This window comes from Nicotiana tabacum, chromosome 13 (assembly GCF_000715075.1).
Source record: "Nicotiana tabacum cultivar K326 chromosome 13, ASM71507v2, whole genome shotgun sequence".
NCBI lineage: Eukaryota > Viridiplantae > Streptophyta > Magnoliopsida > Solanales > Solanaceae > Nicotiana > Nicotiana tabacum.
The window spans coordinates 91,209,241-91,235,034 of NC_134092.1; the positions used below are offsets into that span (position 1 = coordinate 91,209,241).

At 37.1% G+C, this 25,794-nt stretch overlaps 1 protein-coding gene across 3 annotated transcripts; it reads left to right on the plus strand.

Annotated features, from left to right (window-relative positions):
• Nucleotides 1-4,087: 4,087 nt before the first annotated feature.
• On the plus strand, nucleotides 4,088-24,956 carry LOC107801527 (aminodeoxychorismate synthase, chloroplastic). 3 transcript variants are annotated; one of them, XM_075228143.1, is made up of 14 exons: nucleotides 4,088-4,267; nucleotides 5,003-5,383; nucleotides 7,164-7,295; nucleotides 7,734-7,801; nucleotides 11,125-11,189; nucleotides 11,608-11,674; nucleotides 20,014-20,268; nucleotides 20,349-20,475; nucleotides 20,805-21,079; nucleotides 21,555-21,634; nucleotides 21,751-21,850; nucleotides 22,315-22,397; nucleotides 22,809-23,426; nucleotides 24,052-24,956. In XM_075228143.1, exons 2-14 carry the CDS (start codon nucleotides 5,047-5,049, stop codon nucleotides 24,560-24,562), a joined length of 2,718 nt encoding a protein of 905 aa, XP_075084244.1. In that variant the 5' UTR covers nucleotides 4,088-4,267; nucleotides 5,003-5,046; the 3' UTR covers nucleotides 24,563-24,956. The 3 variants fall into 3 exon arrangements, with proteins under 3 accessions (XP_075084244.1, XP_075084245.1, XP_075084246.1); XM_075228144.1 differs by having other exon boundaries at nucleotides 4,198-4,380; XM_075228145.1 differs by lacking the exons at nucleotides 4,088-4,267; nucleotides 5,003-5,383 and adding an exon at nucleotides 6,510-6,596.
• The last annotated feature ends 838 nt before the right edge of the window (nucleotides 24,957-25,794 follow it).

The following is a 25,794-nucleotide window of genomic DNA, read 5'->3' on the forward strand; positions in this document are numbered from 1 at the left end:
CAAATCCCTAGAAAGAAGACAGTAATAGAAAAAATACAGTTATCCAATAGGAAAAGAAACAAATGTACTGTGATTTGCAGATAATACCGGGTGGAAGACAATTGTTGTACACTTTTATAGTGAAATAAAGAATATAAAAAGACTGCAAAAATATAATTATTAAGGAAGGAAAAGAAAATGAAAGCCTACATTAATTATGGATAGATGGAACAATACCTCACCTTCAGCCAGTTTAATTCCTGTAATAATAGAAAGTAATCAAGTAAACCTTAGTTTTTTTTCCTCATGGATAAAATGGTCAAATAGATTTTAAAGGATATTTATCTAAATTAAATTTAGAGTTGGATGTTCCCATTTCACGTTTTCATGCTTCGGAAGTACCATGAGGACAGGTCACATGTTTTGGACTTCCGCACGGCAAATATTGATGAGAATTTAACCTATGAGGAGGAGTTAGTGACTATTTTAGACCAGCAGGTTCGTAAGTTGAGATCGAAGAGGTTTCCTTCTGTGAAAGTGCAATGGAGAGGTTAGTCGATCGAGGCGGCTACGTGGGAGTCCGAGTCCTATATGCGTATAGATATCCCCACCTTTTTACCAGTTCAGTCACTTTTCTATGTCCGTTCGAGGAAGAACGTTTCTTTTAGAGGTGGAGAATGTGACGACCCAATAGGTTATTTTGAGTACTAGCCCTAATTTATATATTTCAAGACCTCCCATAGCTTCATTTGATATTTTTTGATTTGCATGCATGGTCCGTGTCGCTTTTCAGAAAGCTTTTATGTGAAAATTTGAAAACAATATGATTTTTGACTTAAAATAAGGTTAGAGTTGATCACGGTCAATATTTTGGGTAAACGACATCGAATTGGTATTTTGATGATTCCGGTAGGTTCGTATGATATTTTTGGACTTGTACGCACGTTTGGTTGGGGTCTGGGGTGACCCGAGAGCATTTCTGCGTGTTATGTGAAAGTGAGTTTTAAAGTTGAAAACCTTGAGTTTTGATGATCGATTCTTGTTATTTGATGTTATTTTGATAATTTGAGGTAACGAGCAAGTTCGTAGGATGGTATTACACTTATGTGCATGTTCGGTTTGGAGCCCAAGGGGATCGAGTGAGTTTTGAGTGTATTACGAATGGGTTTGCAACTGTCGCTGCTCAGTAGTTGCTGGGGCACTACTGCAGATCTCGCATTTGTGAGGTCTGGGTCACATTTGCGGTCAACAGATCACATTTGCGATAAAGGGGTTGGGAAGGGTGACATCGCATTTACGAGGGAAAGTTCGCTTTTACAAAGGTGGGGACAGTCGCTTTTGCGAACATTTTGGTCGCATTCGCTACCACTGGACATTTAGGACAGCTTCGAATATGCGAAGCAATTATCCATATTTGCGAAGGTGGGCATTTCGCATTTGTGATAAATATGTCGCTATTGTGACTTCGTTGGGCCGGATGCACTGATTGCATTTGCGATTAGTGTGTCGCATTTGTGGACATCACATTTGCGAACAAGTGTTCATAAATGCGACGTCTACAGCTGTGTAAAAGAGAAAAAATCGGGACTTAGCTTATTTTATACCATTTCTCAATCCCAAACGGCAAACACTCTAGAGGCAATTTTTGAAGAATTTTTTCTTCTCAAATTCATTTGTATGCAACTCTAATTCATTTTCTATCAATTCCCCATTACATTTCATGAGTTTTTAACATCAAATCTATGAATTTCATGATAGAAATTAGGGATGTTGGGTAGAATTTAGGGATTTTGTGAAATTGAAATTTATACGTCAAATTAAAGTTAAATTTCGAATCAAATCACATAACCAGGACTTGGGGATGAATGTGTAATCGAGTTTAGGTTCGAATCTCGGATTTCGACTAAGCGAGCCTCTGGTTGACTTTTGTTAACTTTTTAAAAAATGATCAAAATTGAACCTTTTTCATTTGTGGGTAGTTTCTAAAGTTTATTTTGAATTGTTTGATTGATAATTAGCTAGATTCAATTGGTTTAGAGGCTTGTTCGAAAGGAAAAGCCGTGGTTGATTGTTGATTTGGTTGCAGAGCGAGGTAAGTGTCGTGTTTAACTTTGACTTGAGGAAATTAGGACTTGTTGGTCTATTTTCTATGTGAATTATGTGTGAGGATGGTGTATATGCAAAGTGACCAGTATATATGTGTCGTCATGGGTTAAAGCATGCCGGTGAAAATTGATTTATTGTACCATGTTGCTTCATTTACTATGCCTTCTATGCTTTAGTTAAATTGTTATTCTTTAATTGTTCATTTTCGTGTTTGTTGATTAATTTGAAGTTGTTGGAATTTTGGAAGTTGAATTTGCTTATCATAACACCACGATTGAAGTTGAAATTTGCTTCCCACCTTGCTTGATACTTTGGATTATTATTGTTGTTTGGTAAGTAAGAGTGAAAAGCACGAAGGGTATTTTCGTGCACTTGATTACTTTATTATCATTTATCATATCATGTGAGGAAGAGCGTAAAAGTACAAAGGGAGACGCCGTGCCAATTTATTTATCATATCATATGGTGAGGATGAGAGTAAAAGTACGAAAGGTGATGCCGTGCCATTGCATTTATCATATTACATGGTGAGGATGAGAGTAAAAGCACGAAGGGTGATGCCGTGCAATTTGATAATTTTATTGCTTTACTTGATTTTCGAATTGTGAATTTACTTGGCTGCTTCGTTGCTTGTTTTAGAAAGAGACTATTTGGTGATTCTGTGCTCGCCGTTCCGATTTTTTGCTCATTTTTTTATATATTCCCTTCTCGTTATTACTTGGTGGAATTTTGGGTCGTGAGAATTAACTGCGTAGGTTTATATAGTAGGTCCATTGTCTTAGCCTCGTCGGGGTTAGGCTCGACACTTACTGACTATATTGGGTCAGTTGTACTCAAACTACACATCTCTGCTCTTCTTGTACAGATTTTGACGTTGGTATCAGCAGAGTCCCGAGATGCACTTAGCGAATACCAGTCAATGACTCGAGGTAAAGTTGCATCCCGTTTGCAGGCCTTAGAAGTCACTTTCCTATTTTATTGTACTGTTTTCATTTCATTCGGACAGTGTTGTATTCCTTTAAACCCTTGTATTTAGCTGAATCTAGTTGTTCGTGTACTTGTGATACCAGATCTTGAGATGGTTTATGTTATGACTTTGATTACTTATTAGATATTCACTGCTTTTCTTTTTATATTACTGTTTACGTTGATTTGCCTAACATTCGATGTTAGACGTCATCATGGCTCCGCGCTTGAAATTTTGGATTGCGACAGAATACCTTAGTTATTAGTTACCGACCCAATCAAAGACAATAAACTACCAATGATATTTGTTAGTTAAAGTAATTAGGAACGTACAAGATCTTTAATTATATAAGAATATGGAAAATAATTTAACCAAAGGATAGGGAGTTTGATTGTTGTTGATGGTAAAGAGGTGACAAATATACTTGGGTTTTGAGAAAAATGGTCAGGGAATAAAGTCATGGAAATTGTTAGGATTTTATCATGGAAAAGGTATTTAAAGGATAACACAAATAACAATAAAACAATAAAATTGTTGGTAAAATCAAAAGTATTTTTAAGCTGTTAAACTATAAATTTGGGATAACAAACTTATGGCTTTAGACCGATTTTAGCTTATAAACACTTGATTATAAATACTTTTTGATCTTACCAAGCATGTAATAAACTAAAAAGTGCTTATAAGCTAAGCTTGTCAAACTTAGCTAAACATCCTCTATATATATCATGTGTATGTATAATATCTGTGTCTAAACATCTTTCATAATTAAATTCAACATTTTAGTTATCATAACATATGTCAAGCTTAGCTAAACACCCTCTATATATATATTATATGTGTATGTTTAATATTTGTGTCTAAACGCCTTTCATAATTAAATTCAACATTTTAGTTATCATATTATATGGGATGTTACGCAAAAAATCTTATCAGCGGTTTCCAAAAAATTTTCCATTTAAAATTATAAATACGTGCGAGATATGTGTAGTTCTTTCCTTTTTTAAATCTTTTTTTTCTCTTTTGAGGGTAACGAATTTGGTTGGCACACATGCGCGCCGCCTCAGCCTTTGAAATCTTGTGGTTGCACACACACCAATGTCTCGGCTCTTTCATTCTTTGCTCCTCCACCAACCCACCAAACCGGTAAGAGAAATAAAAAACAAGAGATTTGGAAAACAAGTTATTGCTGCGGCACCATCAACATCCCAACCATAGGTATTACTTTTCCACCAAACGTTTTTGGATCTGTTAAGTCCATTGCATTTCTCTGTGAGATCTACTTCTTGGGTTGATGCTGTGTATTTCAGTTTGTATGCCTATGTGTGCATGTAAGTAAAAACGTCATTGTTTCGCTGATATTAACGTTTCTATGAAAAGGATGTGTTCAGAAATGCTTCTTTTTGTCCATGGTGGGCTTCATGTATTTTTTTCTTATGCCTTGGAGCTTTAGTTGTAGAAAATATTTGTGAACATGTAATTCATTAAATAGCTGAATCAGTTACTATTGAATTTTGCAACAGCTAGAGAAACGAAGTTGAAAGATTCTGCAGAACTCGTTGGACATGTATTATCTTTTCGGCTGGCTGTTTACTTTTTAGGAAAATAAAAGAAAAATGAATCAACTTTTTGGCTGCTCTATTCTTTAGAAGAGGTGGTAAAAATTGTAGACAGTTTAGAACTTAAGAGTGAGGGTTCATTAGTTTTGTTGTACTTGTACTTGCTATAGCAGAATTGGAACACTGAAAGTTATTTGGTAGTTTGCCTTTAGGGGCAGTGGGATTGCATTTTCAAGAGAGCAAGGGGAAAAAAAAATACATTTTTGGTTTATGATGCCAAGGAAATTTGAACTTTGACTATAAACCCTTTCTAACACACTATTTATTTATCACTTGCGAAGTGACCGATTTAGGATTTTAGACATCTCCAACTGCCACATTTTATGTTTTGCAGAGGGATTTGATTGGTGAACCTGCGGTTTAGTTCTACAAGCAAAAATGAATTCTGCCATGTGCTCATCATCATCGTCATCCACGATTGCCTCTTCCTGCTGGCAGAATCTTCGAAGCAGAAAACATTATCTGTTAGCACCTGAACCTTTTGCAAGGATTGGTGACTCAAGTATGATTGATACACTCCGAAGATATAACTGTAAGGAAGGGAAGGTTGTGATTTCAAGTCATTTGGTATCTGGACGTTTGGATGCATCGCGTACAAGAAAAAAGTTGTTAAACCAGCCAGTTCCGAAATTAGAATTTGTACGCACTTTGCTAATTGACAATTATGACAGTTACACTTACAATATATTCCAGGAGCTTTCAATCATTAATGGAAGTAAGCTCCCTATAATTCTGTCTTGAAGTTGAAATGAGTTATGTACCTGTATTGGCTTGTTCATATAACTTAAGTATCTACTCCTGAAAATGTGGTAGTATGTCTTTTTCTTATGCCTTCTTTGTTCTGTATGTAGCAATCACAGTAGTTGGGAGTTTACTAGCACCTCACTTAAGACTTTAAGCAGCATTCTTTCTGGTTAATTTGTTTGAACACATGCGATGTTCTTAATGTCTCTCTGCTATAGTACATTTTAAAAATTACCAATACTTGCTGAAATAAGTTGTACTTCTCTTAGACAAGAACTATTCTTTCTGCAGTTTTAATATGTCATGAAGTGGAAATTACTATCTTGAGCAGATCTATTTATAAATTTATTCTTGTTCCCTTCACGTTCTGCCTTGACAGAAACCCCCCCCCCCCCCCCAAAAAAAAGACCATATCATTAGCATTGTGCTTATGCAGAAACTAGCTATCCCCAGAGATACAATGACTAGCTATCCCCAGAGATACAATGCTTTTTTTTTCTTTTTCTTTTTGAAGAAAACTATCCAAGGAGTAGATCTCTTTTGTGTCGAAGGTCTTGTCCACTATCTATAGAGTTTTAGCAAATGTGACAACAAATATTATAGTAATGTCAGCTTGAAGCTGTAGGTGGCATGTTATTTCTTCGTCTGTTCAGCAAATCAAGCAGCATTTTACATTATTCCTGCTCCTTTGAGCAGTTTGTTCCCTAATTAAATAAAGTAAAGAAATAGAAAATTTTAAAAAGGAGCCACTCGTATAATTCCCTTCATGTGAATACAATTTGTATTTATTGCATAAATAACTTTCGTGTAGCAAAGGTAGGATTTGAAAATTTTCCTTCCCTTTTATACCTTTAAGTTGCTAAGCCTCCCTCTGGCTATCTATGATAGGCCTCAATTTGGGTCCCGCTTGAACATTTAGGGCCTGTCGTTTTTCTTACAACATGGAAGAAAATGGTCACTTTTATCTTTTCAGAACTTTAAGAAAGAAAGTTCCTCATCTCTCTCTCTCTCCTCTCTTTTCTCTTATATTTTTCCCTTTTCTTTATAGAGAAAGTGAGAAAGCGTGACTTCTGATTCTGTTATTCATTTTTTATTGATCTATATGCTTTACACCTAAAGAGTATAATTTTTGGGAGCTATTCATGTTGAAATTATGAATTGGAATTTCATTGCCTTCTTAATTGGTGAGGGCTATTTATTTGTAAGGCGTAAAATGGGAAATTTAGGATGATAAGATGAGAATAACATGAAACACTCTTACTTATCTAAAAAAAAACATGAATGCTTAGAAAGATGAGGGTATGGATTTTACTTACATAGTAATAGTAAATATGTGCTTGTCAAATGTTGAATTATCTGTAGGTGTCCAGTTTTTACTCTATTCAGGTATTTGAATTCTCCTGTGAAAAATAAAAGAAGTAAAAAACAACTTTTTGGATTCTCAAATTAAGATTTAAGTCTCTTTTTTCTGATATGTTTTCCTGATATATGGATACTTCTAAATTGTAACAAATTTGATAAATTGATGCCCGTTGCCAATGTGCAGTTATCAGGACAAATTACATGCTAAGTATTAGATACCTTCATCTTCTATAGTATTTTTGGCAATTTTGATTGGGTAGTCATTTGTATTAATCATCTAGGACAAAGTCATCTTTGAATATGCAGTTTCCCAGTCTTTTCCTTAATTTTAGTGGATAGACATGAGTTTGTGATGTGTCACATCTTTTATTTTTTACTTACTGTGCCAGTGCCTCCGGTGGTGATTCGGAATGATGAGTGGACGTGGAAAGAAGTTTATTACCACTTGTATGAAGAAAGGGCATTTGACAATATTGTGATATCACCTGGTCCTGGTTCTCCAACATGTCCAGCAGATATAGGTTTGACTTGGACTTATGAAATCCATGTGATCTACTTTCCTCTTTCCTTGTCTAGGACAACATAGAGCTTCTTATTAACGTGTACTAAAATGTATTAACTTGTTCGAATCAGCATATTGATAATTCACCCTCACCTTAGCAATCCTGATTTTAAGTGTGTTATACTGTTTTTTTATTTATTTATTTTAAAAAAATTCATTCTAAATCATGACTTCCCAACACGGCTCCTTTATCTGTCCTAGACGAGGATAACATACAAGAGTGTGCGTAGTTTTGCTCAGTGTTAGAGGTTGATGCTATTAACTTGGAAAACTTTCAATATGTTGGTATTCTACCATACAGGAGGGTGTTGACTATCTAATTGTCGTTTAGCTTCAACTTTACTTGCTTGTTATGGTTTTTCGGAGTAGCCTTTCACGCCTTACACCTATGTTTCAGGAATTTGCCTGAGGCTACTCCTTGAATGCATTGATATCCCTATACTAGGCGTCTGCCTTGGTCACCAGGTAATGCATCCATTTATATCTGTCTGTAATATTTTTGTTCATTCTTTAGCATACAATTTTACATGGGATCTGCAAGTTTGTACCTGCAACCTTGTGTAGCCTGTCTTGCTGTTCTGTTCTCTCCTTTGGTACTTGTCAAACCTTTACCAAAATGTGATTTTGGTCGATTTCAGTGCTGAATTCCTGTTCTTCTATATGAGATAGGAAATTTTAAGTACTTGATAATTAATTGTTGTCAGGAAATAAATTTATGGGAGATGGTATTTCGGAAATCTTTTCAACTTATGTGTTACGTGGAGAAAGCAACAGTATGTACGGAATATAGAAAGTATCTTACAAAATACAAGGATTACCTATGGTTGTTACGTGGAGAAAGAAACACTATGTACGGAATATAGAAGTATCTTACAATATGAGGATTGGCCATGGTTGCATAATATTTTTTAGGCAGAACACGTAGGTGGCCCCCTAAACTTGCCATTGTTTCTCTCATTTTGACACCTAAACTAAAGGTAGTACCTATTGAACATATGAAGTGAAGACAAATTGTGTCAATTAGACACATATTTGACAGTTCCAAACTAATCTAGGTGCGTGACAACTACTCGCTTTAATGTGGCAAACAATACCAATAAGAAAAATACTTATAAACCAAACAGAGAGAAACACGTATGAAAATAAAGTCTATATCTGCAAAAGAAAAAAGGCAAAAAAAAAAAAGAGGTGGCTGAAGGGAAGAGAAGTTGGTGGTGGAGGGCGGTGGCCGAATTTGAGAAAGAGATGGTGGTGGTGTTCGATCCCTCCAGCTGCGCCCTAAATTGCAACTTTTCTGTACAGAGCATGAGCCACGAAGCACCGTAAGTAATAGAGAGGTGCCACGGTGGATTCCTGACCAATGCGGCTTCAATCGAAATTCTTAACACAACAAATCAACCTAATCAACCCACCAACCCCTTCCATGGAATGATGTAGGGTTGCGTTTCATTAGTCTAGTGTAGATTCACGTATAAGTTATTGATCTTAAAGTTCAGTTATTTTCTGTTAACTCTTTAAGAAATGGAAATCGGGTGAGAATTGAAGAGGTGAAAACCAGAAAAGGAAAAAAAAAAAAAGAAAGAAAAAAATCAGATGGCAAAAATGGGCATTAATGTCTTAGAAGCAGCTTTCAATAGGTACACGAAGTTCTATTAAAAGTTTCATGACTTATATTTTAAAATTTTAAAACATATAGAGAGATTTGGTAAGGTCCTGGAGAGTGAGTGTTGAGCAGCGTGAAGCCTTTTCTGTCTGGATCTGAGGTGGATGGATTTAAGGAGGGACAAGAGGTGGTGGGTTGTGCAGTTGTGGAGGCGCGGTGGTGGTGGAAATTTAGGGGTAGGGGTGTTTTTTTGTGGTGGTTTGCACGGTGGTGGAGGCATGGTGGTTGTGGTGAAGCAGCAGCTATAGTGGTGGAGATGGTGGCGACATATTACGAAGGAGATTGCAGAAAAGACATTGAAAAAAAATATTCTTCTATTTTTTCAAAAGTGGTGTATTACACTGACGGTGCCATGCCAGCGGTGTGTCTAGTTGACACAATTTATCTTCACTTCAAGTGTTCAATAGGAAAAAAGTGTTCAATAGGTACTACTCTTAGTTTAGGTGTCAAAATGAAAAAAAGTGGCAAGTTTAGGGGGCCTATCTATTATGCCTATTTTTTATGTCATTACACAATATATTCAATTGATCTTCAAATATCCTTGCTTCTTTCCTGTTATTCCAAATTTCTTCACCAACTGGCTAATAGTGTTTGTCTATAACCAGTGTTTTAAAAGGCGTGGGCGTATTTAAATTTTTAATATTTCATAAAATAATATAATTACAATATATATTTATAAATAGATAAAATTGCATAAAAATTACTTAAAGCTATAAATATATGAAAAATATATATAGATGTTCTCTATCCGCACAAATGACTAGTCAAAACAATCAATTATACGCTACTTACAAGCACAAGTAACTTGAGTTGAAAAGAATAAAGTTTTTTGAGGAATAAAAGAAGATGACTAACCTGTAATTTTAACTTTGAACTTGGTGTTATGAAGGAGAATGGAGTTCTCTTTGTATTTGCAAAAAAAATGAAAAAAATTGACTACTTGTTGCTTTTGGGAGATAGTAACAGACTAGCGGACAAGATAAAGAATTGAAAATAAGACCATAAATTAGGGCTTCTATCAATAAAAAGGGTCATGACTTTTAAATTTAATATTTCAATTCCTTTTGAGTAATTACAAGTTGACTTTTTAGAATTTGGGTATTATATGAAGAACTTATTTAACAAATTTTGTTTTAGTTTGAAAAACTTTCTGAGGCTTACGCCTCACTACAAAAACGCGCCTCAAACGCCCTGGCGTACGCCCCGAATTGCTGGGCGTACGCCTCTTGAGACTTTCGCTCCACACCATCGTCCGGGGGCATTTTTGGTGCGCCTGGGGGCATTTTTGGTGCGCCTCGCCCCGAAAACGCCTTTTAAAACACTGTCTATAACTTTAAGGTGTTATTTATAGCTAAAGGCCTAACAACGTGATATTAGTTATGGTGGCAATTGCAGCATGTTGTCAGCTAGATATTATTATTGACATGTCACATGTGATAATGGTGTTTTTTCTGCAAAAGATACATTTTTAAGTAATATATTGCCAAAAACATGTTATATTTCCCTTCTTTTCCCAACAAATCAAGTACTAGATCGATAAGTGGATTGACAACCCTCATAGAAGTCTGGCTTCTGGGTTTAGATATAGATGCATGTTTCTGTATCTGCTCCTTCACTTCTTCGACTGGTGGGTGTACAAAATAAGGTACTCTTTTGCACCGTGTTGCTTATGTATGATTAAATGATGCAGGACATCTTGCTTTCAAATTCATTTCAGAGCAGTTGTTCATTGAAATTTCTGTGAATATTTTTTGCTTGCATATCTATGTCAATTCTCTTCAGTTTACCAAGCTAGTACCCGCAACGTAGTTTCTACGTTTCTTGTGTCTGTTCATACGCATTGCTCTATTTTTACTTCCGCTAAATTTTTCTTCAGTCTTGCTATCAATAATCTATCATGTGTTTATACCTATCTTATATCTGATTAATTCATTGTTAGAGATAACCCTGGGTGCTTTTCTTCAGATAGTGTGGTTAATAGATCTTGTGTAAGCACCCACCCGTTCCCAGGAAAAAAATCATAGATATACAACTCTTGATGTGTAGGTACAAGCCTCTAGTAATGTCTTTGTAGATTTATCTGTAGGAGCTAAAGAGTGTACTTGATTTTCAAATGATTAAACAGGCTTTGGGATATGCGCATGGGGCTCAAGTTGTGCATGCACCTGAAGCTGTCCATGGTCGTTTGAGGTATATGAACTGCGTTTTAAGTGTTCTATTTTTGTTGTCTTTTGTTTTTCTTTTTACTTTTTTTTTTTGAAAATTTTCTCGGTATTATGATAACTAATGATCATTAGAAATAATAAGTTATTGTCTCATTGAAATATGCATCTGTATCTACTTGATAAGATAGTGATTTGATACGGCAACATTACAATTTGAAACCAAGTTATTAATAGTTTATTGGAAACACTTATAGGTTTCAAAGAGAAGGTTTCCTGATCTTCAGAATTCACAGTCAGGAGCTTAACATCTTTACTCCTCATTTTGTGGTTTCTCATGTTAGTAAAGACTTAAATATGATATTTTCTGCTGGGCAGCTGTGGTTCATTTTTGGTCACTCATACTTTTCTCGTTTTCAAAATGTCGTTCTTTATTTAATGTGCAGTGATATTGAGCACAATGGTTGTCAATTGTTCCATGAAATTCCTTCAGGAAGAAATTCAGGATTCAAGGTCTGTTTTTTATGAATTTGCTATTCAGTTTTTCTATGTTTTGGTGTTGCGATTAGACACGTAAGCACATTAACAATGCTAGCTTGGTTTCTTAACTTTCTTTTCCTCAAAATTTCATTTGTGTGTTATAGATTTTAGAGACTTGAGAACATCATTTGGATGATAAACTGAAAATTATACAGGTTTCATCTGTGTTTCACCGACAATCATATGATTGGTCACCCTCCTTATAAGAGAGAGTAAGAGTTTTAGTCAAGGCTTGTTTTATTGGTTTGCAATTAGACATAAACTGGGAAGCACAAAAGCGTCTTGCATTTTCTCATGGCTGTGTCAGACTGGTAGCTATGTGGGATCAGGACATATGACTTACATGCATGAGTGGACGACCATGGTAATCTTAGTTTCCAACTAAAGTAGTTGGATGCACAATGTAAGAATAAGTATCAGAGCAGCAATTTGAGTGTAGTTTCTCATCTCTGAGTGTTAGTTTTGGAAATATAATCATTGTATTGACACTTAAGATTAAAAATGGAAGTGAAAAATAGAAAGCAGGGGATGCTTTTATTGGCATTATTGGATATAGCTTGGGGGTTTAAGTTAAACTTCTACTTGAGTAAAATGGAAGTTCAGTCACTTTATATATCATTCCAATAATACCTGTCTGATGAAGAGTCTGGTGCTCGTCATTACTACCGGCATTGTCTTTTAGAGTAGAAAATAATCTTGTCATTCTCTTCGTGTATTTGTAGTAGGGGTGGCAAATGGGTTGTTTGGACTGAAGTTGGGCAGGTCAAGATGGGTTGAGTAAATAAATGGGCTAATGCCCAACCTTGCCCAAAGTTCATTTGGATTTTTTTTTTGTCGAGAATGGTAACAAGTTTTATAAATCAGTGCACAGAAGAAGAGCAAAATAAAAGAAACAAAAAACCTATCCTTGCAATTTACAGAACTTCCAAAATATCTAGTATAGCTTCAGTATCCACTGAAGTCTCTTCTTTACACCAAAAATGGAACAACAAAAGAGAGTTCATCTTGATCTTCTGAATATTATTACCCATGCCTTCAAAACATCTCAAGTTTCTTTCCTTCCAAACTGTCCACCAAATGCATGGAGGAATCATCTTCTATCTGCTCTTCTGCCTGGGTAGGCCTCCTCCCCTGTTCCAACATTTTAGCAGCTCCAAAGAGCTTTTAGGCATTGCCATCTGATGCCTCTCATGCACAAAAAGATATTCCAGATTTGGGTAGTCACCACTCAGTGTAAGAATAGATGAGAATTGGTTTCAGCTTCCCTCCCACAAAGATAGCATCTTGAGCATGTTGGTATTCCTCTCATAAACTTTTTATCTGTTAGGCAAGCTTCTTTAACTACCAACCACATAAAGCATGCCACTTGTATGGAATTTTAACTTTTGTGTTTCCATGGCCACAACTCCAGCTGGTTGGGAGAATTGTTCAAGTTCCCAAATGTAGATTTCACTGTAAATAGGCCTCTGTTGTGTCCTTGCCACCAAATTCTGTCCACCTGTTGCTCCAAACCCTTGGATTGCTCCAGTGTCTTATAGAAATTCAGCAATCCTTGAAATCTCCCGGTCATTCAGAAATCTTCTGAATGTTAGGCTCCACCCCTGTTGGTTCCAGACTTCCCCAATTTTCGATCCCAGAAATTGATCTTCATACCATTCCCCACCTTGAAACCTTTTTGATTGCTGAAAAATGGCCAGAGATTTCTGATTGATTTCCACATCCCCACTCCATAAGGAGTCTTTACTTTTTTTGTTGTCTGGACCCCTCCACACCATATTTAGTGCTGAATACTTGTTTCCAAAGTGCATTTTCTTCTGTGGTGAATCTCCAAAGCCATTTCATAAGTAAGCTCTGGTTCTATCAAGTTTCTAATGCCAAGACCACCATCATACTTGGCTAACGTGAGAGTTTTCCATTTTACCAAATTGAAGCCCCTTTTTTCTTTGTTGCCCTGCCATAGGAACTTCCTTCTTAAAATGTCCATTCTCTTTTCCAGCTTTGGATTGGAAATAAAGACATCACGTAGGTAGGTAGCGAATCTAGTACACTGTTAATCAAGATTAGTCCCCCCCACCCCCACTCCCACCCCAAGGATAAGTATTGATTTCTCCATCCTATGAGCTATTTTTTTGCACCTCTAAAACCGCATTCCAGATCTCATGTGACTTGCTTTTTGCACCCAAAGGCATCCCAGGTATGTTGTTGGAAGGCTTCCCACCTGAGCTCCTAGTATTAGGGCCAAATTATCCATCTCAGGGACGGCATTAACAGGAATAACAAACTCTTGCCCCCAATTAATGTGCAAACCAGATATGCCTTCAAAGATAGTATCACCCTTATCATCCTTTGTTGATCAGTCTGAGCTTCACACAAAATAAGTGAGTCATCTGCATATAGCAAATGTGTGATCTCCAGACCTATCTCATGCATGATTAAAACTTTGAAACCCCTGATCCAATTGTTGTTTTGCAGTTTGTATCATGTTGTTTAGACCCTCCATAACCAGAATAAACAAAAAAGGTGACAGGGGATCACCTTGCCTGATCCCCCTATGTGACGGAAAGAACCCTTCTGGAGATCCATTTATAAGAACTGAGGATCTGACATTACTAATACAGAACTTTATCCAGCTTATCCATTTTCTACCAAATCCCATATTTTCCAGCAACTTCAGGAGAAAAATCCAATTCACATGGTCAAAAGCTTTTTCCACATCTAGTTTGCATAAAATCACAGGTGACTTATCTTTGATTCTGGAGTCCACACACTCATTTGCATTCAGAACTGCATCAGCAAATCTGTCTACCCTTGATGAAGGCCATTTGTTGAATGTTCACCAATTTATACATCACTTCCTTCAGCCTTTCAATTAGCACCTTAGAGATGATTTTGTAGACTAAACCTATCAGCTGATAGGTCTGTAATCATTCAGCTCCTTTGCTCCATTCTTCTTTGGAATCAAGGCCACATAAGTAGCATTGAAGGTTCTTTTTAAAACATTCCCCCCTATGAAAGTTTTGTATAGTGCTCATGATATCCTCTTTGATGATGAAAACCCCCATGGTGTAACCGTCAGGTTCGGGAGCTTTGTCAAGAGCACATTGCTTAATGATCTGGAACACTTCCTCCTCCTCAAATGGTCTCTGTAGTCTCAGCATCTCAGCTTCTTCAATTCTGGGGTTGTTACTCATATTGAAGCCAGGTCTCCATTCCTCTGTCACAGTATATGGCTTTTGATAAAAGGATAGTATCTCCCTCTTGATATCAACAGGTTCCTTAACAATTTCTCCATCAACTTCCAATTGGTCTATGTGATTATATCTTCTGTGAGCATTAGCAGTTCTTTGGAAGAACTTTGTGTTTCTATCTCCCTGTTTTAGCCATAAAGTCCTAGACCTCTGTCTCCATGCTATTCTTCATTTTTGGCCAGCTCCTCAAAATTCATACATAAGCTAGTTTTCAATAAAATTTCATCCTCAGTTAAAGGTCTTTGCTCCTGCTCCCTGTCAAGATCAGAAATCTAATTCAAGATGTTCTTTTGATTTTCTAAACTTCCCATGCTATCCTTCTTCCATACTTTCAACTTCTCTTTCAGAGCTTTGATCTTGCTTGCTGGTATGAAATCAGGTCTCCCTTCAAATACAAAAGAGTCCTACCAATTCTTCACTAACTCATTGAAACCCTCCACTTCCGGCCACCAATTCTCAAATTTGAAGTAGGACTTGTTAGGTTCCCAATTCCCACATTGTAACTCGATTGGGATGTGGTCTGATGTGATTCTAGGCAACACCGATTGTTTTATGTTTCTAAATTCCTTATCCCATTCTGATGAGATGAGAAATCTGTCCAATCTGCTCGAAATTTTGTGTTTGTTACCCCTTGCCAAGTGAAATTACCCCCAGAAAGGGGAAGATTATTAAGTTCCATTTCTTCAATAAATTTTGAAGTCTTTCATGGCTCTTGTCAACATGTTATTGTTCTTCTTTTCTGAGATGAATCTAGTTGTGTTGAAATCCCCACACATTACCCAGGGACCACCAAACAAACCTCTAGAAGCTCCCACTTCCTCCCATAACCCCTTTCTTTCTCTTCTAGTATATGGGCCATACACCCCGTCAAGTGCCAGGTGAAATCTTGTCCTTGAGCCTTAAAACGACAAGTTAAAGAATGAAGCCCAATATTTAAAACTTCTCCCTTCCAGATTTTCCTATCCCACATTAATATTATACCCCCTCTCGTGCCACTTAGCCTCCAGGCAGCCAAAACTAACACCTCTGTTTGGCCAGAGTTGTTTCACTATCTCTACTATATCACCTTCTACCTTTGTTTCTTGAAAGCAAAACACATCTGCTTTCCACTTCTGAACCATACTTTTCACCTTTCTCCTTTTTGCCTCCCTGTTTAATCCCCTCACATTCCATGAAATAATTTTTACTTTCATGGATGATCTTCAATTGTCGCTCTCCCCCTGTTTCTACACCTTCCCACTCTCATTGAATTTCATATTAATAACCAGTCCCTTTACCTCATGCATGCCTTTGAATTTTGGTGTCGTAGCAATAGCCTTCTCTGCTCCCGTTTTGCTCTGTTTTCTTCTGCTATCTCTTTTGATAAAGAGTGCTAGAGCTTCCTTCTCACACCCTAAAAAATCCACCCCAAATAGATTGTTCAATCTGATGATATTACTGTGTACCCATAAAGTTGCGTTCATCTCAACATCAACAATAAGTGCTTGGATTGGTACGGCATCTTCGCGTGACTACTGCTCTTCTCCTCTTATTTCAACTATTTGCATGTCGGAATTCTGCGGCTGAAATTGCAAGAAGCCTTCGTCACCGTCTTCGTTCAAGAGTGCTCGACTTTCCCCTCCCTGCCTATCCACAATTTCTAGACATTATGCGTTTTTTTCTTCCTCGTGAAAAGAACCCAAAACTTCTGTCATACTTGTCGTAGTTTCCAAAGTCTTTACACTCCAGTTTTTATTGGCTTCTATCTCTAGCATAAATGGGTCAAATTTATCAGGCTCAAATAAATCCTGGCCCAAATTAAAGATAACCCTATCCTAGCCCAATGGTGTTATGACTTCTGAGACAGCCACACCTGCTAGGTCACGTGACCTTTTTTTTTGAAATTAGACCATCCTTCGAAGAGCCCACATATATAATACAGGCTACAGACTTAGCCAACTGTCCTGTCCCATCTTACTCTATACAGTAGGGGTTATGTTCTCCATGCGTCTGAGCTTCTTCTCCGATCGCTTATCTAGTGACCACCCGTGCCGGAATGTCACATCAAATAGGTATTTTATAGATAAATCCCCCCGTTTCCACTTCCACTTCTTTGGATATTGCTTCACCGTCACCTTTCACCTTGATTCCGGCCCATCTAAGATGATTTTACAGAGAGGTTTCTTCTTCAGTTTCTAGCCATCCTCCACAAAAATCACCGATCTCTTTGAAAACTTTCTGCGACCACAAGTTCAGAGGAACGGCCAATAGTCGAACCCAAACCCAGTCTCGTTTCACATTCGTTGGCCAGCAACCCACAGTAGGAGTCCACCACTCTAAATTCAGCTTTTTTTCTTCCATCACCACTCTCCTGTGAGGACATGTTCAGCCACCTTCGTCGATGGAAGCTCGAAGAGAAAGGTAAAGTCATTCATGACATATACGTTTACCCCATGTTCTGCTTTCCATGAAGAGCTTACCCATCTTCGAATCTCATTCTAGGTTGGGACCTCCATCTTTTCAAATCATCATCAAATCTGCCGACGATGCATCTTCCAAGCAAATCGACACCAGATAGCTCCGAGCTCCTTGGAATAATGATTATTGAATTTGTAGTTAGGCGACATATGTGTCCTTTTGTTGTTCACTTGTTGCGTCTGAAAGATTCTAGATAGGTTGACTTGTCCTCTGTATTTATTGGAAGAACATTCTCTGTCTCCTGTCTTCTTCTATTAATGAATTTCTCAATCTTAACTGCTGTGTGCCCCTACCCTGCATTGAATGAGGTTTCTGGAATAATCAAGACTGATTTGTGTTTGCCGTGTAAAGCAGCTATGCTAATGTATCTTCCGTATCTGTTGTTCTTGAGTGTACAGAAAATGTCTGTGAAATGGTCCTTCATTTTCCATCCTATGACTGTTTCCCCTCTCACCTTAGACGTCAGATTCAGCGTGTCTGGAATCCATTGTGACACCTTTGAGCTGTAGATGACTCGCCACATGAAGTTTCTGCTTCTCTCCACCCATTCGAACCAGACTTCATTCCTCGTAATTATTTTTGTGATGTCATAAGATTTGAACCCAGCTGTAAAATAAATCGTTGTTTCCCCATGTTGAGATGACCTGAGAAAATAGTAAGCCAAGTTTTTATGCAATTACTAAAAAATGATTGATGAAAAACGTAGCTTCTCCACTGAGACAAGTCGCCGGAATTGAGTTTGAATGATCAGAAATTGTTTTACCCGGTTACCTTGGAAAATGTGCCCGTGAGCATTTTTTTATCTTAAATGCCATAGTTCATAATTGGAAAATATTTTTCCTTCTCTTGCTAGGGAAAACATTTTCCTCCAATTGTAGAAAAACGAGTTTATAAGGAAAATATTTTCCAAACATTTAAACCAACCGAACATAAGAAAATTAGAAAATATTTTCCTTCATACCAAACACACAGCTATAACATGGGTCAAGGTAGAACTCTAAGATTGAGCATTTCCATGGGTCAAGGTTGGGAATCATCATGGGTCCATTTGGGCTGATGATTTGTGATGGGTTAACTTGGGCTAGCCCAAAACAGCCCATCTTCAAAATCGTTCTAGCCAAAACCCATTAAAACTTGGGCGGGTCAAATGCGTTTGAGTTAGTTTTGCCACCCCTAATTTGTGGAAGGGAAGGGAGTGTATAAAGCATATTATTCTCCTCCTGATAATTATAAAATATAAATATAAACTCTTTGTGCTTTAACTGTTTTTGAAATAGAAGTGTTAGGCTTCCTGAGGTGGTGACTTGTGTTAGTCAGTGCTTTTTTAAAGCAAAAAGTCCAAGAAATGACAAGACTCCTGGGGCTTTAAGCGAAAAGCTAGGTGATGAAGCACCTGCTTCTTTGATGTAACACACAATATACAGAAAATACAGAAATTGTCTAGCAAGTGGGATTATAGTATGTATTATTAGCAATTACATTTCTAATTTTGATCTCCAATACAACAAAAACAATATTAATCAACAACTCAAATTAAATATCATTTAAGGTCAACAAGCTCACAAAAAGATAACGTCAATCACTACTATGATCTTCAATTTCAATCAATTGGTTAGCTGCTTTATAAACAATATTGAAATTAGCTTTAATTTTAAAGAGATACTCCCTCCGTTTCAAATTAGATGAGGTGCTTTCCTTTTTAGTCTGTTCCACATTTCTAAATTTGAAAACAACTCAACTTTAAAAGATGGATGCTGAGCTTTTAAAGGATGGATGTTGAGCACATTAAACTCTTCATTATACCCATTTTACCCTTAATGAGAAGCTTTGATAACCACACAAATGTCATGGCCCCACAAAGCTTTTACCCCTTAAGCTTTTAAGACCACAAGTTTCAAAAGTCTTCTTTTTTCTTAAACTCCGTACCGAGTCAAACTACCTCATCTAAATTGAAACGGAGGGAATACTTTTTATTGTCGTGCATTTAGGCTATAATTAAAGAATCGGAGAATAATTAGAGAACAAACAAGAAAAGGAGAAATATTTATCGTTGACATCAAGAAAGGGTAGGATAGAGAAGCAGAAGAAAACCTAAAACAGAAGTAGTAGAAGTAAAAGACGCAGACAGAAGAAGAAAAAGAAGAACAAGTTATCTTGAAGACGAAATCATTAAGAAAGAAGCAAGTCAAGAAGTATAAGAAGAGTTGTTGCAAACTGTAGAAGAAAAAAAAATTAAGAGAAAACTGAAACATACATAAACAGGAATCCTAGTACAAAGATTGCATAAGACAATATTTTATCTTTTTTGGAGTTTTAACCTTTTAAAGTCAAATTCAAAGAAGCGATCGGTTCTAACTTGGATGGCTTTGTGTGTTCCTTTGAAGCAAGAACTCTCCCTTCGCATTGCTTCATCGCTTTAAGAGACAGACTGATCGCTTCTAAATAAGTGCTAGTACTTGTGTCGTTTTGTAATTTTTGCTACCTGAAGCTTTACATCGATCTTTAAATATACAACAATTTAAATGTTTCTGTGGTTTAGATAACAAAGAGAAGATGGCAATCATAGAAGTTAATTTATCTTGGTTGAACTTTCTTGACACATTTCAGGTGGTTCGGTACCATTCCCTTGTAATAGATCCAAAATCACTCCCAAAGGAACTCATTCCCATAGCTTGGACCTCTACCACTGAGACACTCCCTTTCCATGGTGTTGGAGAATCCGATTCATTCTTTCATGCATCCAAAGAAGCAGAAGATATTTTTCATGGGATGTCGGAGTTATCAAGTGATTCAAAGGATGTGCAGGGTGGAAAAGTCCTTATGGGTGTCATGCATTCTAGTAGGCCTCACTATGGATTGCAGGTGAGTTCGGTCATTCACTTTCCATGAGAATCTGCTCCTCTTTTACTAGTATGTAACATGGATTTTGCCTTTGCTACCAGTTCCACCCGGAGAGTGTTGCAACATATCATGGAAGACAGCTTTTCAAGAATTTCCGGAAAATCACAGAGGATTATTGGCTCAGGTTAACGTCAGCCTGCATCAATGAGAGAAGGGTTCATTATGCTGGTAACTGCACTATAAAATAGAGATAGTTCGATGGAGCTACTTATTTAGTCTCCTATACTCTGAGTCCTTTCCATGGGATTGGATTATATGTTTATTTATAGAACTTTACAAATGGTTGTGTCAAAAAGGTGTCTGAATTTCCTATCATTTCTCGGGTTCATCAAAAGTACTTAAAAGTAACTAATTTTGATGGGTTTTCTTGTATGCATCTCATATGCTATTTACCAAGCATGTAATTCCTAAAATCAGCAGCTAAGTGCTTTCAGTTTTTCCTGCTTTGTTTCAGTAGAGTGTTCCCACATTTACTCTGAGCGGTAAATTTTACTTAGCATGCATGCAGGTTCCTAATGTAAGCCTGCTGTCCCAAGGTGCTGCAAGAAATGGGCATCTGGTGAATAAATCGGTTGAGCGGAGAGCTGTCAAAATGGATGAAATCTTAAATCTATCACATCCGAAGTACAGTGTAAATTTTTTGAAGATGACATGGAAAAAACTAGATTGCTCTGCCAGCCAAGTTGGTGGAGCGGAAAATATTTTCTGTGAACTATTTGGAGATCAAAAGGCTAAAAACAGTTTCTGGCTGGATAGTTCTTCAATAGAAAAGGTCCTTTCTTCTCCAGCTTGTAGTTTCAGCACCTTACATGATTCTTTTTTTTGGTTGTCACTGGATTTTGGAGCATGTTTCAAATTGCATCGCATCTGTCATATCTTTTGTTCATTTTGTTAAAGTTTCTTCTTTGTTGCTCCCTCAGGTTCAGGTCCTTTCTTCTCCAGCTTGTTGTAGTTTCAGCACCTTACATGATTCTTTTTTTGGTTGTCACCCCAAAAAAAAAAACTATTGCCACTTTTGTGTCAGTTTAAATTTTAAAAGCAAGAAAATCAGATTCAATAGTTTCTTAGGGTAGTTTTTATTGAGTGGTTTATCAAATGAAATGTAGAGGGTAGGTTAAAAGAATTATTCTTGTGAATTCTCATTTTCATCGGTTGAATTCTTTTTTTGAGGTTGGCTACTTTGCTGTTCTTTTTCTCTTCCTTTTTTTTTTTCCCTTTCTAACCATGATACAGCTTTTGGTATTCAGGGAAGGGCTAGATTTTCCTTTATGGGGGGAAAAGGAGGTTCACTCTGGAAGCAACTTACGTTTAGATTGTCAAATCGCAGGTGAAAATCTCTTCAAATATTTCCTGAGTGCCTTACTTTAGATCTTTCCATTTCTCAATTGATCTCTGCTTGAATGCTACATCATTTTTCAATAACATGTTGCTTTATATTTTCAGTGACATAACGTGTAAAGGAGGTGATCTATCAGTTGAAGATGCTAATGGCCATGTTAAAACTACATTTTTGGAAGATGGATTTTTTGATTATATGAATAAGGTAGTTTCTGACGATTTCTTTCAATATGTGTCACTGAAATTGAAAATCACCACATCAGTCAATGTCACAGTCCTTAGTAAATTGGGGTAAGACAAGCAGATGAAATGCTATCGTGGGATATTCCCATTAACAAGTTGACTGCGGGCAATAAAATAACATGTTTTCCAATATCTTCGGCTTCTTAGAAAATCTGTTCCATCTGATGTCTTATTAAATTTTGTAAGCAATGGCTGTTTTCTTTGTATTTATACTTATGGTTCATTTTTATTCAAGTATAATTTCGAGCTCCTTTTTGTTCTGTGTTCAGGAGAGCCCCCCCCCCCCCCCCTTCCCCCTCCCCCTTCATTAAGGATGTCGAGTTCCTTCCATGAATTATCTAGATTGATGAATTTTGTTTGGAAGAATATTTTTGAGGATTATTTCGCACATGAGTATTCTAATTTGGTCCTATATCTCTGCACCAGGAGCTCCTATCATTTTGTTTCGATGAGAAGGATTATGAAGGATTACCATTTGATTTTTATGGTGGTTACATTGGTTATATCGGGTATGTCGTGATTTTATGACAAATAATCTGAATCCTCCTCCTACTCTATTCTGTTAAGTACTTCTAAATGTTTCAAGGATTTGCTTTGTATGTTTGGAAGTTTTCTTTCCTTCTTTTCCTTGAAACATTCACTGCTGCATGTAGGGGGTAAGAGAAGTTGAATAAATTGGACGGGTGCATGAGAAATGTCATCTGCTCATGTAGATATGGCTATGTCTGGTTTTCTGTCCTTTCTGTCATTGTTAAGTTTTATGACAAATTAAATCAAGCATTAAACTTGCTGGGTAGGACTCAAATATAGTTAATCTCTAGGAGGTTGGGTTGTTAAACTTGGTTCTTCATTTTTGCATGTGCGTTTGGAGGAAGAATTTTTTCTCATGACTTGATCTTCTTGTGGTTTTCTCGATACAGGTATGATCTCAAAGTTGAATGTGGCGTGGCATCTAATCGTCATAGATCGAAGGCACCAGATGCTTGTTTATTCTTTACGGATAATATTATTGTCATCGATCATCAGTGTGACGACATATATACTTTGTCACTACACGATGTGAGCACAACTAGTACTTCTTACTTGGACGATGTGGAGAAGAGGCTGCTCGACTTGAGAGCTTCTATGACGAAAAAGTTGCAATCACGGGCATCTCGAGGATCGGCAGTGGTCCAACTAATGTCAGGTTTTTCTGCTGAGAAATCAAGAGAGGAGTACATCAAAGACGTTAAGAATTGTCAAGATTTCATAAAAGAAGGAGAAAGTTATGAGTTGTGCCTTACAACCCAGATGAGAATGAAATTGGGGGAAATAGATTCTCTGGGACTTTATCTTAATCTCAGAGAAAGAAATCCCGCACCATATGCTGCCTGGCTTAATTTTTCAAGGGAAGACCTAAGCATATGTTGTTCTTCTCCTGAAAGGTTCCTACGATTGGATAGGAATGCAATTCTGGAAGCAAAACCCATAAAAGGGACTATAGCTCGTGGTTCCACCCCTAAAGAAGATGAATTTCTGAAACTGCAATTAGAATACAGGTACAGAAATCGAAGGATCATAATAGTAGCATCTAATACTCAAACTCTCGCTGACACTTATTTTCCTCAGGAAGCTTTCTGACTATTGACTTGTGTTACCTTTTATCTTATATAGTATGTTTTCCTTTCATGTCTAAACTTCATTTCTGCCAGACGTTCTAGTCTTTTATGCTGTTGTTAGTTCTTCTCAACTCTCGCACTTATATACATGCTTTTTAGCCTCTAATACTGGTTGGGTCATCCCGTCAGCCAGAGGCGGACCTATGGCTTAGGTTGAGGGGTCACCGGACCCCGTAAACTTCGACAGAAATCTTGTATATGTATATGTATATACCTTGAAAATGATTAATTTAAATCTCTTGGCACCCTTAATGCTAAAAGCCATTAGGGGGCACTGATTAAATAGAATATTGTGCCCCCGTCGCATTAAATTCCTTGGTCCGCCTCTGCCGTCAGCCACCTTTCCTTTGTGCTTATGTTGTTTAGTTCTTTATTTAACTTCTATATTCAGTTTTGAAATTGTATTTCTGAACCATCTGGTGGCTGTATGATTTGTGTCATAAGTTGTCTTGGAACAGAACTCATGCTTACTAATCCTGACCAAGTTCTGTATGCTTTGTCACAGTGAAAAGGATCAGGCGGAAAATTTGATGATTGTTGACTTGTTGAGGAATGACCTCGGGCGTGTGTGTGAGCCTGGCTCTGTTCATGTCCCACATCTCATGGAAATCGAATCCTATGCAACAGTTCACACCATGGTCAGTACGATTCGGGGGAAAAAGCGATCAGACGTAAGTGCAATTGATTGTGTTAGAGCTGCATTTCCTGGTGGGTCAATGACAGGTGCACCAAAGTTGAGATCGATGGAACTTCTTGATCATCTTGAAAATTGTTCCAGGGGCATCTACTCGGGCTGCATTGGATTTTTCTCTTATAACCAAGCATTTGATCTCAACATTGTGATACGGACTGTTGTCATACACGAAGGAGAAGCTTCAGTAGGAGCAGGGGGAGCCATTACAGCTCTTTCAGACCCCGATGATGAGTATGAAGAAATGATTTTGAAAAGTCGAGCACCCACTAAGGCTGTTCTTGAACATCAGAGCAGCATCATCTTCTCAGACACACATAAGTGACACGACCACTTGAAAAACCCAATGAAGAATAGGGGTATAGAACTCATTCAGTTGTTTCTGAAAGGTGGGAGCAAATGCAGCTTCTTGTAGTTAAAATGAGGAGAGGAAGCCGTGGATGAAAGTAGCAGGTAGCCTATGATTCATACAAATATTCGTCAGCACAGTCTATTCATTCTTTTGATCGCGGTTACTGGAAAATATAGCCATTATAGTATACAAATCTACACTGACCTGCAGCGACTAAAATACTGTACATAGTGTTCTGAAGGACCTGCAGGAATTTACAGAAATGTTTGTAAACCTGTAATAGTACTGAATCGATAGTTCACATGTTTGATTCTTTGTTGTAAAATCGTCGAACAATTTTTTTATTTGGCTGACTTTTCCCACTTCCACAACTTTATGACTGCTCAATATGCTTGTGATATTAATGTTTGTATAAGAGGAATGAGAAATCTTTCCACGTAGATGTGAATGCTATTTTGGATCTTGATCATTCATTTTGTTGTGCATAGGCGTTCAAGAACTAACCTGAGACAAAAGGAGGATCTGATTGGACATCTGCAGTCAATCTATTAGAAAGTGTGCAATAAAAGATATAGCTGCGAGAATGAAATCATCTATTCTTTCATTTTGTAATAGCTGTGATAATAATGCATGCGTATTATGGTTGGTTGTCCATTGATTTGTGTTGAGCTTCACCTTGTTGGTTATAAGCTAGAGAACGAGATGAGTTGTGGTATGTTTATATATAGCGTTAAACTCAACTTATTCTGAATCCTCATAATAATGAATATCAACTTCACCTAGTTTAGGATTGAGACATTATCGTCTTTTCAGTTGTGTTGCACTTATTCCTGCTCTACTTCACTCAAGAATTGTAGAACAACTACTTATATAACGGGAAGTCATGTCCTGGAGTCTGAACAAATTTCATTCTTGATTATCTCTGGAGTTTGAACAGATTTCAGGATGTTATCCTTGATTCTTGATTATCTCATTACAATCATGGTTAGGTGGCAAAGTTCCTTGTAAAGGGTAAAAGCATTTGTGCGACTTACAATTTGTATAACTATAAAAGTTTCTCATTAAGAATAAAATGAATAAAATAAAAAGTTTAAATTTAAATCTATATCCAAATATAAAAATGTATAGCGGATTAACAAAGAAAGTGTGTCACATAATTGAAACAGATGAAGTAGTAAAAAGGGTCTGAAAACTACAATGATATT